This window comes from Oncorhynchus tshawytscha, linkage group LG06, assembly GCF_018296145.1.
Source record: "Oncorhynchus tshawytscha isolate Ot180627B linkage group LG06, Otsh_v2.0, whole genome shotgun sequence".
Lineage (NCBI taxonomy): Eukaryota > Metazoa > Chordata > Actinopteri > Salmoniformes > Salmonidae > Oncorhynchus > Oncorhynchus tshawytscha.
Genome location: NC_056434.1, coordinates 21,285,009 through 21,301,917, shown reverse-complemented (window position 1 = coordinate 21,301,917; position 16,909 = coordinate 21,285,009). Strand labels below are relative to the sequence as shown.

Sequence of the window (16,909 nt, the reverse complement as noted above, 5' to 3'; positions counted from 1 at the left end):
CACAAGGGTGCGTTCTGAGCCCTCTCCTGTACTCCCTGTTCACCCACGACTGCGTGGCCACGCACGCCTCCAACTCAATCATTAAGTTTGCGGACGACACAACAGTGGTAGGCTTGATTACCAACAACGACGAGACGGCCTACAGGGAGGAGGTGAGGGCCCTCGGAGTGTGGTGTCAGGAAAACAACCTCACACTCAACGTCAACAAAACTAAGGAGATGATTGTGGACTTCAGGAAACAGCAGAGGGAACACCCCCCTATCCACATCGATGGAACAGTAGTGGAGAGGGTAGCAAGTTTTAAGTTCCTCGGCATACACATCACAGACAAACTGAATTGGTCCACTCACACAGACAGCATCGTGAAGAAGGCGCAGCAGCGCCTCTTCAACCTCAGGAGGCTGAAGAAATTCGGCTTGTCACCAAAAGCACTCACAAACTTCTACAGATGCACAATCGAGAGCATCCTGGCGGGCTGTATCACCGCCTGGTACGGCAACTGCTCTGCCCTCAACCGTAAGGCTCTCCAGAGGGTAGTGAGGTCTGCACAACGCATCACCGGGGGCAAACTACCTGCCCTCCAGGACACCTACACCACCCGATGTTACAGGAAGGCCATAAAGATCATCAAGGACATCAACCACCCGAGCCACTGCCTGTTCACCCCGCTATCATCCAGAAGGCGAGGTCAGTACAGGTGCATCAAAGCTGGGACCGAGAGACTGAAAAACAGCTTCTATCTCAAGGCCATCAGACTGTTAAACAGCCACCACTAACATTGAGTGGCTGCTGCCAACACACTGACACTGACACTGACTCAACTCCAGCCACTTTAATAATGGGAATTGATGGGAAATGATGTAAATATATCACTAGCCACTTTAAACAATGCTACCTTATATAATGTTTACATACCCTACATTATTCATCTCATATGCATACGTATATACTGTACTCTATATCATCGACTGCATCCTTATGTAATACACGTATCACTAGCCACTTAAACTATGCCACTTTGTTTACATACTCATCTCATATGTATATACTGTACTCGATATCAGCTACTGTATCTAGCCTATGCTGCTCTGTACCATCACTCATTCATATATCCTTATGTACATATTCTTTATCCCCTTACACTGTGTATAAGACAGTAGTTTTGGAATTGTTAGTTAGATTACTTGTTGGTTATTACTGCATTGTCGGAACTAGAAGCACAAGCATTTCGCTACACTCGCATTAACATCTGCTAACCATGTGTATGTGACAAATAAAATTTGATTTGATTTGATTTGAGGTCCTGAGCGCTCTGGATCAGGTTTTCATCATGGATCTCTCTGTACTTTGCTCCGTTCGTCTTCCCCTCGATCCTGACTAGTCCTCCCAGTCCCTGCCGCTGAAAAACATCCCCACAGCATGATGCTGCCACCACCATGTTTCACCGTAGTGCTGGTGCCAGGTTTCTCCCAGACGTGATGCTTGGCATTCAGGCTAAATAGTTTAGTCTTGGTTCCATCAGACCAGAGAATCTTGTTTCTCATGGTCTGAGAGTCCTTTAGGTGCCTTTTGGCAAACTCCAAGTGGGCGGTCATGTGCCTTTTACTGGGGAATGGCTTCCGTCTGTCCACTCTCCCATAAAGGCCTGATTGGTGGAGTGCTGCAGAGATGGTTGTCCTTCTGGAAGGTTCTCCCATCTCCACAGAGGAACTCTGGAGCTCTGTCAGAGGGACCATCAGGTTCTTGGTCACCTCCCTGACCAAGACCCTTCTCCCCCGATTGCTTAGTTTGGCCAGCCGGCTGGATCTAGGAAGAGTCTTGGTGGTTCCAAACTTCTTCCATTTAAGAATGATGGAGGCCACTGTGTTCTTGGGGACCTTCAATGCTGCAGACATGTTTTGGTACACTTCCCCAGATCTGTGCCTCGACACAATCCTGTCTCGGAGCTCTACGGAAAATTCCTTTAACCTCATGGCTTGGTTTTATGCTCTGAAATGCACTGTCAACTGTGGGACATAATATAGACATGTTTGTGCCTTTCCAAATCACGTACAATCAGTCATGTACAAACATTTCTCAAAACCTATTTTCGCTTTGTCATTATTGGGGTATTGTGTGCAGATTGTGTGCAGATTGATGAGGATAAAAAATGATTTAAGCAATTTTAGAATAAGGCTGTAACGTAACACAATGTGGAAAAAAGTGAAGGGGTCTGAATACTTTTCGAATGCACTGTATCCTTAATATAAATAGATTATCCAGTGTAGAATGGAAACCTGAATTATTCCTGTCAGAGATGTGTAATAGAGCTGTTTGTCTATGAAGGCACCATTAGAAGTTCCCCTGTGCTGTATTAGGCAAACCACTTAATCACATCTCATTAACATTCACACCTCAGATTCAAGACAGTCAATAAACACACATGCTGATCAAATGGGATATTTGGTTTTGATCTAAGACAGGAAATATACATGAAGACAGCGAGACTGTGTGATTAATAAGCCATACTGCTTGTCTGGACAGCTGTTGATCACAGGAATTCATTCAAAACCGTCTTTGTTGTGGGTATGCTGTTTTCATGTTCTTTTCCTTTGAACATGAACTGCTGTCTTTCATGTTGTCGCTATATGTGACTGGCTGCACTCCATGGCCCAATGCTGTGATGATGACCACTGACTGCTGAGAAAGCAAAGCTGTGAATCTCAGCATCCTGCTGATATACATCACTTCAGGTACAGAGACAACAGTGTTGAAGGCCTGTGATAGTGAGACTTGCCTATTATTGGAGAAACACTTCCCATAAATAGGATGGGTTGATGATGTTCAATCTGACTCACTTGTGTTTTATTCTTGCTACTGCTGCCTTGAAATTGTATTATAAAAGGGATTCTGGCCTATGCCTTGTCCATCCTTTTCTCTCTTTCCATTGGTCAACGCAAGTACTTGACCCATAGTGTGTAGCCTCTCATAGACGGGCTGCCTGACAACGTCACGAAAATAATGCTTGTGCATGTTGTTACATGTTGTCATTAATTATTTTGAGTTCACAGTTGTTTTGCCCTGAATTTGCACACACAACAATTTTGTTGCTTAATAACAACGATTTTGTTGCTTAATAACAACGATTTTGTTGCTTAATAACAACCCACGCGTCTATTGGCCTGTGTAAATTATAGAAATGTATTGCAAATCCCATCTCCTCCTGCTATTGGACAAAGTAAGTTCTAGAGCCCAGCTTACCTCTTCCCATTGGTGGACATAGCGAATTAGCCTGGACAGCCTGAGCAGCCTCAGCAGACTGAGGATCTTGGTAAAGCGCACGATCCTCAGGGCTCTGGCTGTTTTATACAACTCAGAGTCGATCCCCTTCTCCACGATCAAGAAGATATAATCAACAGGGATGGAGGAGATAAAGTCCACCACAAACCAGGTCTTCAGGTACGTCCTCTTGATCTTCTTGGGGTCCAGGATGATCTCAGTGTTGTCCTCTAAAACGATGCCTGTGCGGAAGTTGAGGACCAGGTCCATGAGGAAGAAGGTATCAGAGACCACGTTGAAGATGATCCAGGGCGCGGTGGTCTCGTCCTTGAAGAAGGTGATCCCCACTGGGATGATGATGAGGTTGCCCACCATGAACATCAACATGGTGAAATCCCAGTAGAACCTAGAGAGCAAAGTGGAGAAGCAGGTTAGGGGACAGAGAGACAGTTAAGGTGGAGGAACTCAGGAAACCTGAACTTCAACTCCAGGTAAGGTTAGGTATAAACAGTTGACTCCCACAATGGCATTCTTCATCAACTGTTGGATCAGGGGAGATGGAAGATTATACAAAATATCCACCTTCCCCCTCTCAACTGGTTATCACAACAAAACAAAAAAATCACACAAATATATTAATTGAATTCTTATCAAAGTCATCTGTTGTATTGTATTCTATTGTATTCTGTTGTATTCATCATTCTATTGTAGGAATGATGATGTGGATCAATTGGCAATTCAATCGTCCATTCAAAAGTGTAGAAATTGATGGGCTGTTACTCATTGTAATAACAGTAAAAGTACAGTAAGTCACTGGGGTATATCATGAGTTTGAGTGCAAGTGAAAACTGTTGTAGCACTGTTTTCATTATGAGCAAATGTTCTCTGTTGCTGTTTGCTGTGCATATCACGCCAGTAAAGATATCATGCCAGTATCCATCTGACAAATACCCTCTCTGCTTACTCTAACTAGGGGAGCCGAGAAGAGAGAGGGGGTCTTATGAGAGTAGCGCTGGATGGTGAATTGATTCTAAATCCTTGCTACAATAACAAAGGGTGACATACACTAAATGACCAAGAGTATATGGACAACTGCTCATCAAACATTTCATTCCAAAATCATGGGCATTAATATGAAGTTGGTTCCCCCTTTGCTGCTATGACAGCCTCCACTCTTCTGGGAAGGCTTTCCACAAGATGGGGACTTGCTTCCATTCAGCCACAAGAGCATTAGTGAGGTTGAGCACTGATGTTGGGCAATTAGGCCTGGCTCACAGTCTGCGTTCCAATTCATCCCAAAGGTGTTTGATGGGGTTGAGGTCAGGGCTCTGTACAGGCCAGTCAGGTTCTTCCACAACGATCTCGACAAACCATTTCTGTATGGACCTCACTTTGTGCATGGGGGCATTGTCATACTGAAACAGAAAAGGGAAGGCTGTTGCCACAAATTTTGAAGTACAGAATTGTGTAGAATGTGATTGTATGCTGTAGCATTAAGATTTCCCATCACTGGAACTAAGGGAATGTAAAAAATGTAAAATACATCTTTGTCACGACTTCTTCCGAAGTTGATGCCTCTCCTTGTTCGGGCAATGTTCGGTCTTCTAGCCATTGCTGATCCATTTTTCATTTTTCATTTGTGTTGTCTTGTTTTACCACACACCTGGTTTCATTTCCCTCATTATGTGTTGTGTATTTAGCCCTCTGTTTCCCCCATGTCTTTGTGCGTGATTGTTTATTGTCAGGTCGGTACGTTTCCGGCTGGTTTATTCCAGGGTGCTGTTTTACCCGTGTTTAGTGGTAACCGTTATTTTGTTCGCACATTGGGTTTGTTACTTTGTGCATTTGCCTTTATTAAAGTGCGTTGTTCACTTATCTCTGCTCTCCTGCGCCTGACTTCATGCACCAGCTACACCCACCGCCTGACAATCTTAGGCTTTTGTGCGGCTGCTCGGCCATGGAAGCCCATTTCATGAAGGTCCCGACGAACAGTTATTGTGCTGACATTGCTTCCAAAGGCAGTTTGGAACTCATGAGTGGGTGTGGCAACCGAGGACAGACGATTTTAAGGCGCTACGGGCTTCAGCACTTGGCGGTCCTGTTCTGTGAGCTTGACTGGCCTACCACTTCGCGGCTGAGCCGTTGTTGCTCCTAGACTTCCCCTTCACAATAACATCAATTACAGTTAACCGGGGCAGCTCTAGCAGGGCAGACATTTGACAAACTGACTTGTTGGAAAGGTTGCATCCTATGACGGTGCCACGTTGAAAGTCCCTGACTCCTTCAGTAAGGCCATTCTACTGCAAATGTTTGTCAATTTAGATTGCATGGCTGTTTGCACGATTTTATATACCTGTCAACAAGGGAGTCCACATACTGTTGTATATATAGTGTAAGTGTAACCAGGATAGTATCAGCATATTTGAATTATTGTGACTGCTAAGTTATAGCCTGAGATAGTCACACTTTAAATGACAAGTAGGCCTGTATGGAATATGGAATATTACATTTGACAATAACATGGATTAATATTGAAGAGCACAACTGAAAAAACATATTGAATATTGCACCTAGTATAATATCAGTGGATATCAATATTGCTGTCTAATCAACTCAAGGTAACGGGAGTCTAATGCTTGTGAAGAGCGTAACTGATAGGTGTGTGGTGCTGAGTCATGTATTGACTGACTGATCCTGCTAGATTGGAATCTAACATCGATGACTCGACTGTTTGAGTGATGAGATGTAGGCCTATCATAATTATAACGGGAAGTTTCTGCAGTTGGCTACATGACAAAAATGCCATACATTTTGCAGAAAAGTTTTCAAATGGCTTGACCATATGGGAGAACCACCCTCGGTCTAAACACCAAGCCCGGTGCACAGTAGGCTATGTGTCAGTATGGTATGTCATGTTGGCAGTTTTGTCTGTCAATGGAAAAGTAATAACTTCATAACAGGCCGTAATCAAACTCAAACATATGGCTATAGGCTAACTGTCAAACGTGCATATTCTACAAAACCCTGACTATCACATTTGCAATCAAGACTTTTCAGAGGTCACAACACAGGAGCCCATTGTTCGCAGTCGTAACAGTTCCGAGTAACCTCCTTTGGCTATAAAGTGTCTCTGTCAAGTTTACAAGAAAGTCAAACTCATCACTGACATGTCAACACATAGTTTTAAAGCAGTTTCATCAAAGCTGCCTGTAATATTAGAGTAAAACCCTTTTTTCTCCCCATTTTCTCACCAATGACCTCATGAGAACGTATCCTAAATATTTCTTCCTATGTCAACCTAGCCTGAAAACTGTACGCTACCTTACAAACATGACATAACAGTAATGCTTTACATTTACATCACTAAGAAGTCTTATGGGTCATTGTAAGTCCCTTTTGGTAATTTGTATTTCTCTAAAAGATGAGTTCATGATTAGGAAAGAGGGAAAGAGTGGAGGGTGCGCTGTTTTCGCTACACTCGCATTAACATCTGCTAACCATGTGTATGTGACAAATAAAATTTGATTTGATTTGATTTGATTTGTTTAATAGCATAATTCATACTTCACCTTAAAAACCACTCCTACATTAAATCTAGAATAGATAATATTGTAACTCTTTCTTGGCAAATCAAGACCTGGAATCGACTAAATAAAAAATCCTGGAGCTTCTTAGAATGGCACTGTGCATAATGGCATTGATTATCAGTTGGCTTAAAAATAGCTGTCACCATAGGAGGGAAAGACTGTCTTAGACAGAAGCCACTGATTTGGAAGCAGGGGCAGACGGGCCTTCTGGCAATTCTGTCAAATGCCAGATGGGCTAGACAAAACATTTTTGGGGGTGGACTGGTCGAAATTGACACTCACAAATATACATATTTTTATATAAAAATAAAACAATGAAAAGGATGATATGGGCATATTTTAAAGACAAAATATTTGAGTGCAATTTCTGTTAATCAAATCTATAATGAGCCTTTGGCTGATCAATGGGAAATGGCCGGGCTTCCCGCCTATCCAGATGGGCCAGCCCGGTTTTCTCAGCCAGGTCACCCGTGATACAAGTCCGTATTCGAGGTCCATCCATGTCTGAATCCAGCAATAGAAAGTACTTTTTCAGATTTTTATTTTAAACCTATCCCAAACCTTAATCCTTAAACTTAAACATTCAGAGTTAATGCCTAATCTTTAAAATTCTGAGTTAATGCCTAAACTTAACTTTAAACACTTCAAAATGTGATGTTTGGAACAACTTCAACATTTTCTGTACAAGAAACATGGATGAACGTTTAATTCTGATGTGAGAGTGTGAGAGCTTGTTGTGTTTGCTGATAGGCTGAGCTGAGGTCAAGCAAACTCACATTAAACGTAAAACATAAAACATTAGCAAAGAGACCAGCTCTGATTCTGTCATCAGTTAAACCGCCATGGTCATGGATTGTAAAAAAACATTTTTTTAAAAGGAAAGTGTGCTTATAAACATAGATAGAGCACATTCTACATTGTCACCTCACTCAAAACATCATATATTTTGGGCGGCTACAATCATGGGTCAAACAGTAATGTGCATTATCCTCACGATTACTGTAATGAAAATGTCTGCTCCTGTGCCCACGCTGGGGCCTTCTGCTTTGATGAGCAAGCTACACTCCTCTCCCCCATCCTCGATAGAAAATTGTGTTTTGATCATGTAACATTTCAAAATGCAATGTTATGCATCAGCACTCCTGCCTGTGTCTAAGTAGGGTGTGCAGAGTCAAGGTGTATGTGTGGGTATGGGGTGTGTGTGTATGGCTGATGGCCTGCCGGGGGGGGGGGTTAAGTTGGTGACACATGCAGTGGTGTGGGCTGGATAAAATGCCAGGGTCGAATTCATGTCCCAATCCGCCCCTGTTTGGGATCTGTGACAATGGGATGAGAATAGTGAGGGATAAGGACAAAGCAGGTGAGAGGATATACACTGTGTACAAAACATAAAGAACACCTTCCTAATATTGATTTACATCCAGCATCCAGCTCAGTGTTACATCCAGAATCCAGCTCAGCTGAGTTACATCAAGCATCTGGCTCGGCTTAGTTACATCCAGAATCCAGCACAGAGTTACATCAAGCATCCGGCTCAGCTTAGTTACACCCAGAATCCAGCATCCAGCTCTGAGCTGGATGTAACACTCTTCAAAATAAGAGGCCCTTAATGTTTTGTACACTCAGTGTAGCTCAAGCTGATGATCAGTGGGGGCTGTGACACTGAGCTGGATGCTGGATGTTACATCCAGTATAGCATCCCGTGCAGAGTTAACAAAATCCAGCATCCAGCTCAGAGTTATATCCAGCATCCAGGTCAGAGTTACATCCAGCATCCAGTATCCAGCACAGAGTTACATCTAGCATCCTGCTCAGAGTTACATCCAGTATAACACACTTCAAAATAAGAGGCCCGTATTACCGATTTCGAAATAAGAGTCCCTCGATTTGTTTTGCCAAAATACAAGTCCTGCAATTTCCGATTTCAAAATAAGAGTTCCTTGATTTGTCATGCTAAAATAAAAGTCCTGTGGTTTCTGATTTCAAAATAAGACTCCCTTGATTTGTCATGCCAAAATAAGTCCTGCATTTCCAATCGATTCCCACGATTTCTCATGAACGTTTTTTAATTTATATTTTATTTCATTTCAATAGTAAAACCCCAGGATGGAATGTCATAAAATTAATTGTTAAAACCTGTTATGGCTGCATCCCTTTGTTCTCAATTTCCGCCTGAAGACATACCCTAATCTAACTGCCTGTAGCTCAGCCCCAGAGGCAAGGATATGCATTTTCTTGGTATCATTTGAATGGAAACATTCTGAAGGTTGTGGAAATGTTAATTGAATGTAGGAGAATATAACACAGTAGATCTGGTGGAAGAAAAGAGAAAGAAAGAGCATACATGTTCTGTTTTTTATTGTTGTAGTATCATCTTTCACATGTACTAGAATAGCCACACAGTCAGATAGGATGCTGGAGATCACTTTGATGGATAACACAAGAGGGCAACTGTGGGTGTGCAAAGTTTCAGACTGATAACTTCAGGAATGGGTGAGCTACATGACATTTAGCATGAAGTCACCCAGATGTCCCACAAGTTGCCCAAATGTACCCAAGTGGCCGAATTGGTGAAATTACCTATAACTATATACAACAGTGCAAATAACTATATACAACATATCAAAAAGCAATTGTAACACACACACACACAAAAAATGTTTAAAAAAATATTAGACATTTTTTTTTTTTAAAACAGTACACCCATTGGAAGTCCTCGACACAATATTTTGCTGCCTGTGCCATGTCCCATAGCAGTCTCTTTCTGATGTAAAGCAGAGGCAAACTGAACAAGTGGTGCCGTTCATGTGACACAGAACTCAACGACGCCTCCATGATGTGCCCTTTTGGCCCTGAGGCACAGTCATGCCTGCAGTAATGAACTGTGGCATATGAAAACCACTGGGGGCAGAGGTAGAGCTGGCAGCTTGGCAGCGGGGGCTCCCAGTCGGAGTCGCTATCACTGTGAAAGAAAACATTAAAAAAATATTTGTATTGTATGAGCCTTTTATCATCACATAAAATGAACAGATATGTATTGCACTTATTTTTTACCTTTATTTGACTAGGCAAGTCAGCTAAGAACAAATTCTTATTTTCAATGACGGCTTAGGAACAGTGGGTTCAGGGGCAGAACAACAGATTTGTACCTTGTCAGCTCAGGGATTTGAACTTGCAACCTTTCGGCTACTAGTCCAACGCTCTAACCACTAGACTACCCTGCCACCCTAGATATAGAACAGAGGGAACAGTCACTAAGGTGAAGTGCTGTTCCATTCAACTCCGGCCATTGTTGTGGGCCTGCCCTCCCCTGAACAGCACCCAATGGCTATTTCATATAGAAATGAAGAGGAGTAGCAGGCGCAGTGGCCATGTGTGTGTTTGCTGTTCTACTCCATTCCATTTGAATAAAACAATAAACAATGGAAAATATTATCTGACATGGAATATATATATATTCCATATATATATATATATATATATATATATATATATACACACCCAAACAAACCAACACACACACACAAACAAACAACACATTTCATTGCAAATATTTTTTAAAATTATACATTTTTATATTTATATTTCATAAAACGGCATTAGCACTTACCTGTCCAGAAGTACGTCCTGTCCTTGCAGAAACAGCTTCTCAGTTCCTGTTTGAATCATAACACTCAAAGATTCCTCAAACAAAAAATCTGTCTCACTTTCACTTTTTCACTTTCACTTTAGACTTTGACTTCGCTTTTCCTGATTTATTTGCCATGATATCTTCAATGAAATCGTTGAAAATACAACTTTCCGAATACAGCTGCGCGTAACAAGCCTCACAGCAACTCCTCTGATCGTCAAGGCGAGAATGGAGTTCGTTACGCATGCGATATCAAACAAGGAATGGTGCTCCAACCCAAAACCATTACATACTGGCGTTTACCTCAGCTCATTGGCTATCTACCCAGCTAGATTTCAAGAAGATCAGTGGTCATTGGGCAGAAATACAGTCCATCAACGAAGCTTAGTTAAAATGATTGGTGCGCAAGGTAATCATTCATTAAAATTTAAAAATTAAACATCCTACAATGTGATTTTCTGGACTTTTTTTTCTAATTTTGTCTGTCATAGTTGAAGTGTACCTATGATGAAAATTACAGGCCTCTCATCTTTTTAAGTGGGAGAACTTGCACAATTGGTGGCTGACTAAATACTTTTTTGCCCCACTGTATACAGTAATCTCCAAAAGTATTGGGACAGTGACAGATTTGTTGTTGCTTTGGCTCTGTACTTCAGCACTTTGGATTTGAAATTATCAAATGACTATGAGGTTGAAGTTCAGACTGTCAGTTTAGTGAGAAAGTTAGAGATGCACAAATACCATACTCCCAAGACATGCTAACCTCTAACTATTACAATAACAGGTGAGGTTAGCATTTCTGGGGGGGTATGATATTTGTACGTTTGTAACTTTCTCACTCATCATTATTCACGATTCATTCAGGACTATCCATAATCATGGTAGCATCCACATTAATGTAGAAGTGTTTAGAAACATATCTACAATAAAAGTGATTCCAAAATGACACAATACATTATTTACCATTAATTTCTATTAGGCATAAAATAACCTGAAACAAAACCAAAACAAACAGCAAATGCCTTCAACACTTTTGTAGAGTCACAACCTTGATGTAATCACTTCGTGCTAGGAATATGGGACAAAATACTAAACTTTTGATTATTTTAATACACATATAAATGAATTTTTCCCAATACTTTTGGTCACCTAAAATGGGGGAACTATGTACAAAAAGTAATTTCTAAACGGTTCACCCGATATGGATGAAAATACCCTCAAATTAAAGCTGCCAGTCTGCACTTTCAAATCCAAAGTGCTGGCGTACAGAGGCAAAAAATACAAAATAAATGCCACTGTCCCAATAATTTTGGAGCTCACTGTATAAACAGTACCAGTCAAAAGTTTGGACAACGACTCATTCAAGGCTTTTTCTTTATTTTTGACTATTTTCTACATAACAGTGAAGACATCAAAATTATGAAATAACACATATGGAATACTGTAGTAACCAAACATTTTTAAACAAATCAAAATATATGTTATAATGTTATATGTTATAAAAACATTCTTTAATGTAGCCACCCTTTGCCTTGATGACAGCTTTGCACACTCGGCATTCTCTCAACCAGCTGAGCACTTGTTGGCTGCTATTCCATCACTCTGCGGTCCAACTCATCCCAAACTATCTAAATTGGGTTGATGTCGGGTAATTGTGGAGGCCAGGTCGTCTGATGCAGCACTCCATCACTCTCCTTCTTCGTTAAATAGCACGTACACAGCCTGGAGGTGTGTTGGGTCATTGTCCTGTTGAAAAACAAATGATAGTCCCACTAAGCACAAACCAGATGGGATGGCGTATCGCTGCAGAATGCTGTGGTAGCCATACTGGTTAAATGTGTATTGAATTCTAAATAAATCATTGACAGTGTCACCAGCAAAGCACACCCACACCATCCCAAATAAAAACTCTGGAATGAGTAGGTGTGTCCAAACGTTTGACTGGTACTTTATATTTTACAGCGTATGAGTTAGTTTCATCAACAAGTAATATTATATAGAGAGAAAACCCTACAGAGTACACAACTTAAGATGTGGGAACTGGCACCTAGACCAAAATCAAAGAAAGAAAATGAAAATACATTTGTAATGCTTGTTATTTTAACCATTGCAACTGTCAACACAGGGAAAGAAATACCACAACGTATCACACACACACGTTTATTTGAGATACACAGAATGAAACAGCATGGGAATGGCAATGTTTCTGGCACGGTATTAGCAATGCGTTCAGCTACAAGTGTTTGTTCAAGCCTCTTACGTAATTGTGCCACTTGAAGCATTTGGGTTGGGCAGGATCCTTCAAAACAGTGTATGTATTGTCCTGTCAGTAGGGAGACAATTGTAGATACAACATGGACCATAGCTGCAGCCACCTCTTCCAGTTCAGCTTGAGTTATTGGTGTGTGGCATCCATCCCGTTCACCCATGCAAAGGAATAGAAAATCAGTATGAGTCAACACCTTCAGTGCTACTGAAAGCATCAACATGTTTTGCAATATTGTCCAGACTAAACAAAAGTTGTGGGTCTACATAAAAGTTGGTAACAGTAGCTGGACAAATGCAAAATGATCAACATGGTAACTACAGTTGTGATCACTGTAAAGTTCCCTCATACCCTACTATTAGAAAAGTACATGCTACGCAAACTGAGTGGGTAACTGCCCCAACATTCATGAATTAGAGACATTCGTTATAAAACAACAACACATTTAGTATAGCAAAGAGCCAACTGGCTACTTAGACAAATGGAAAACAGATAACTAGGCAAGTAGGGTCTATCTGTGGACCGCAGACTGGGGGGGCATGGCTTGTAGGGCGCAAGTGTAGTGGCGATCGACTACACACCCCGCCCACCAAGTAGTGCGCTGCGAGAGTTGGGTTCAATAGGGTCTGGCTCCAGCAGATATGTGTATAACCTTGCTAGCTAATGCTGTTGGGCGCGGCCTGTAGCGATGTAATGCTAATGGGTGTCGTACTGTCACGAATACCCACAATGGCAGTGGGCACAACATGTAGTGGGCACGGCTTGGAGTTGCTGTAGTCCCCAGATATTAATGGGATAGCTATTCATAAAGATAAACCACTTCAGTTACTATGGTAGTTAGCTAGCAGAAATGATTAGTTCATATAGCTACGAACTCCAAAAGAGCACTTACATATGAAGCAACATTTGGACATGAAATTCATAATTAGTAAATAACATAACTAGGAGGTTAATGTCTTTTAACTGTCGACATGTAATACAGGCTAAAAACGAAAGGTCTACTGTCACAACAGCTAGTGAGCGAGCAGTCCGAAATGTCCTTTAGCTAGCTAGCTAGCGGCTAACCATTAGCTAGTATGCTAACAATAGGCTAACAGTAGGCTAGCTTTTTCAAGCAGAAATTTGCTTCCTGCAACACTAACTCAAAAAGGTTCTGGGACCCTGTAAAGTAAATGGAGAATAAGAACACCTCCTCCCAGCTGCCCACTGCACTGAAGATAGGAAACACTGTCACCACTGACAAATCCACCATAATTGAGAATTTCAATAAGCATTTTTCTACGGCTGGCCATGCTTTCCACCTGGCTACTCCTACCCCGGTCAACAGCACTGCACCCCCCACAGCAACTCGCCCAAGCCTTCCCCATTTCTCCTTCTCCCAAATCCGTTCAGCTGATGTTCTGAAAGAGCTGCAAAATCTGGACCCCTACAAATCAACCGGGCTAGACAATGTGGACCCTTTCTTTCCAAAATTATCTGCCAAAATTGTTGCCACCCCTATTACTAGCCTGTTCAACCTCTCTTTCGTGTCATCTGAGATTCCCAAAGATTGGAAAGCAGCTGCGGTCATCCCCCTCTTCAAAGGGGGGGACACTCTTGACCCAAACTGCTACAGACCTATATCTATCCTACCATGCCTTTCTAAGGTCTTCGAAAGCCAAGTCAACAAACAGAATACCGACCATTTCGAATCTCACCATACCTTCTCTGCTATGCAATCTGGTTTCAGAGCTGGTCATGGGTGCACCTCAGCCACGCTCAAGGTCCTAAATTATATCTTAACCGCCATCGATAAGAAACATTACTGTGCAGCCGTATTCATTGATCTGGCCAAGGCTTTCGACTCTGTCAATCACCACATCCTCATCGGCAGACTCGACAGCCTTGGTTTCTCAAATGATTGCCTTGCCTGGTTCACCAACTACTTCTCTGATAGAGTTCAGTGTGTCAAATCGGAGGGTCTGCTGTCCAGACCTCTGGCAGTCTCTATGGGGGTGCCACAGGGTTCAATTCTTGGACCGACTCTCTTCTCTGTATACATCAATGAGGTCGCTCTTGCTGCTGGTGAGTCTCTGATCCACCTCTACGCAGACGACACCATTATCTATACTTCTGGCCCTTCTTTGGACACTGTGTTAACAACCCTCCAGGCAAGCTTCAATGCCATACAACTCTCCTTCCGTGGCCTCCAATTGCTCTTAAATACAAGTAAAACTAAATGTATGCTCTTCAACCGATCGCTACCTGCACCTGCCCGCCTGTCCAACATCACTACTCTGGACGGCTCTGACTTAGAATACGTGGACAACTACAAATACTTAGGTGTCTGGTTAGACTGTAAACTCTCCTTCCAGACCCATATCAAACATCTCCAATCCAAAGTTAAATCTAGAATTGGCTTCCTATTTCGCAACAAAGCATCCTTCACTCATGCTGCCAAACATACCCTTGTAAAACTGACCATCCTACCAATCCTCGACTTTGGCGATGTCATTTACAAAATAGCCTCCAATACCGTACTCAACAAATTGGATGCAGTCTATCACAGTGCAATCCGTTTTGTCACCAAAGCCCCATATACTACCCACCATTACGACCTGTACGCTCTCGTTGGCTGGCCCTTGCTTCATACTCGTCGCCAAACCCACTGGCTCCATGTCATCTACAAGACCTTGCTAGGTAAAGTCCCCCCTTATCTCAGCTCGCTGGTCACCATAGCATCTCCCACCTGTAGCACACGCTCCAGCAGGTATATCTCTCTAGTCACGCCCAAAACCAATTCTTTCTTTGGCCGCCTCTCCCTCCAGTTCTCTGCTGCCAATGACTGGAACGAACTACAAAAATCTCTGAAACTGGAAACACTTATCTCCCTCACTAGCTTTAAGCACCAACTGTCAGAGCAGCTCACAGATTACTGCACCTGTACATAGCCCACCTATAATTTAGCCCAAACAACTACCTCTTTCCCTACTGTATTTTATTTATTTATTTTGCTCCTTTGCACCCCATTATTTTTATTTCTACTTTGCACATTCTTCCATTGCAAATCTACCATTCCAGTGTTTTACTTGCTATATTGTATTTACTTTGCCACCATGGCCTTTTTTTTTGCCTTTACCTCCCTTATCTCACCTCATTTGCTCACATCGTATATAGACTTGTTTATACTGTATTATTGACTGTATGTTTGTTTTACTCCATGTGTAACTCTGTGTTGTTGTATGTGTCGAACTGCTTTGCTTTATCTTGGCCATGTCGCAATTGTAAATGAGAACTTGTTCTCAACTTGCCTACCTGGTTAAATAAAGGTGAAATAAATGAATAAATAAAAAACAACATTAGCTGACTAATTCCTGAGTAAACAACACATTTTGCAATGATCACAAGTTCATCACTGTGTCAATTGTTTATATCTTTGTTAACATGTCATTCGTGGGGGATACTTGCTGATAGACATTAAATTAATTGACACGATCAGATTAGTGTCTTTTACTGCATCGGCTTCATGAGTTATGAAGCCAGGAGGCTTCGCTTTCTTAGGAATTCCTGGAGTACCTGCGTCCTCAACTGTACACTTGGTGAAGCTAGCCAGACCAATCAATTTACACTTTCTTAGCTGTTCAACAAATCATGCTAAAATAGCTAATTACAGTTAAAGTCGGAAGTTTACATACACCTGAGCCAAGTACATTTAAACTCAGTTTTTCACAATTCCTGACATTTAATCCAAGTAAAAATTCCCTGTTTTAGGTCAGTTAGGATCACCACTTTATTTTAAGAATGTGAAATGTCAGAATAATAGTAGAGAGAATTATTTCTTTCATCACACTCCCAGTGGATCAGAAGTTTACTCAATTAGCATTTGGTAGCGTTGCCTTTAAAATGTTTTAACTTAGGTCAAACGTTTCGGGTAGCCTTCCACAAGCTTCCTACAATAAATTGAGTGAATTATGGCCCATTCCTCCTGACAGAGTTGGTGTAACTGAGTCAGGTATGTAGGCCTCCTTGCTCGCACACGCTTTTTCAGTTCTGCCCACAATTTTTCTATAGTATTGAGGTCAGGGCTTTGTGACGGCCACTCCAATACCTTGACTTGTTGTCTGTAAGCCATTTTGCCACAACTTTGGAAGTATGCTTGGGGTCATTGTCCATTTTGAAGACCCATTT

The 16,909-nt window shown here is 41.8% G+C and overlaps 1 protein-coding gene across 1 annotated transcript in view; it reads right to left on the bottom strand.

Annotated features, from left to right (window-relative positions):
* The window catches only part of LOC112252233 (potassium/sodium hyperpolarization-activated cyclic nucleotide-gated channel 2), a 111,323-nt gene that overhangs the window by 78,104 nt on the left and 16,310 nt on the right, over positions 1-16,909 (bottom strand). The window contains exon 2 of the mRNA XM_024423295.2: positions 3,241-3,664. Within this exon, the coding sequence (XP_024279063.1) occupies positions 3,241-3,664 (424 nt within the window). The remainder of the gene's footprint in view (positions 1-3,240; positions 3,665-16,909) is intronic.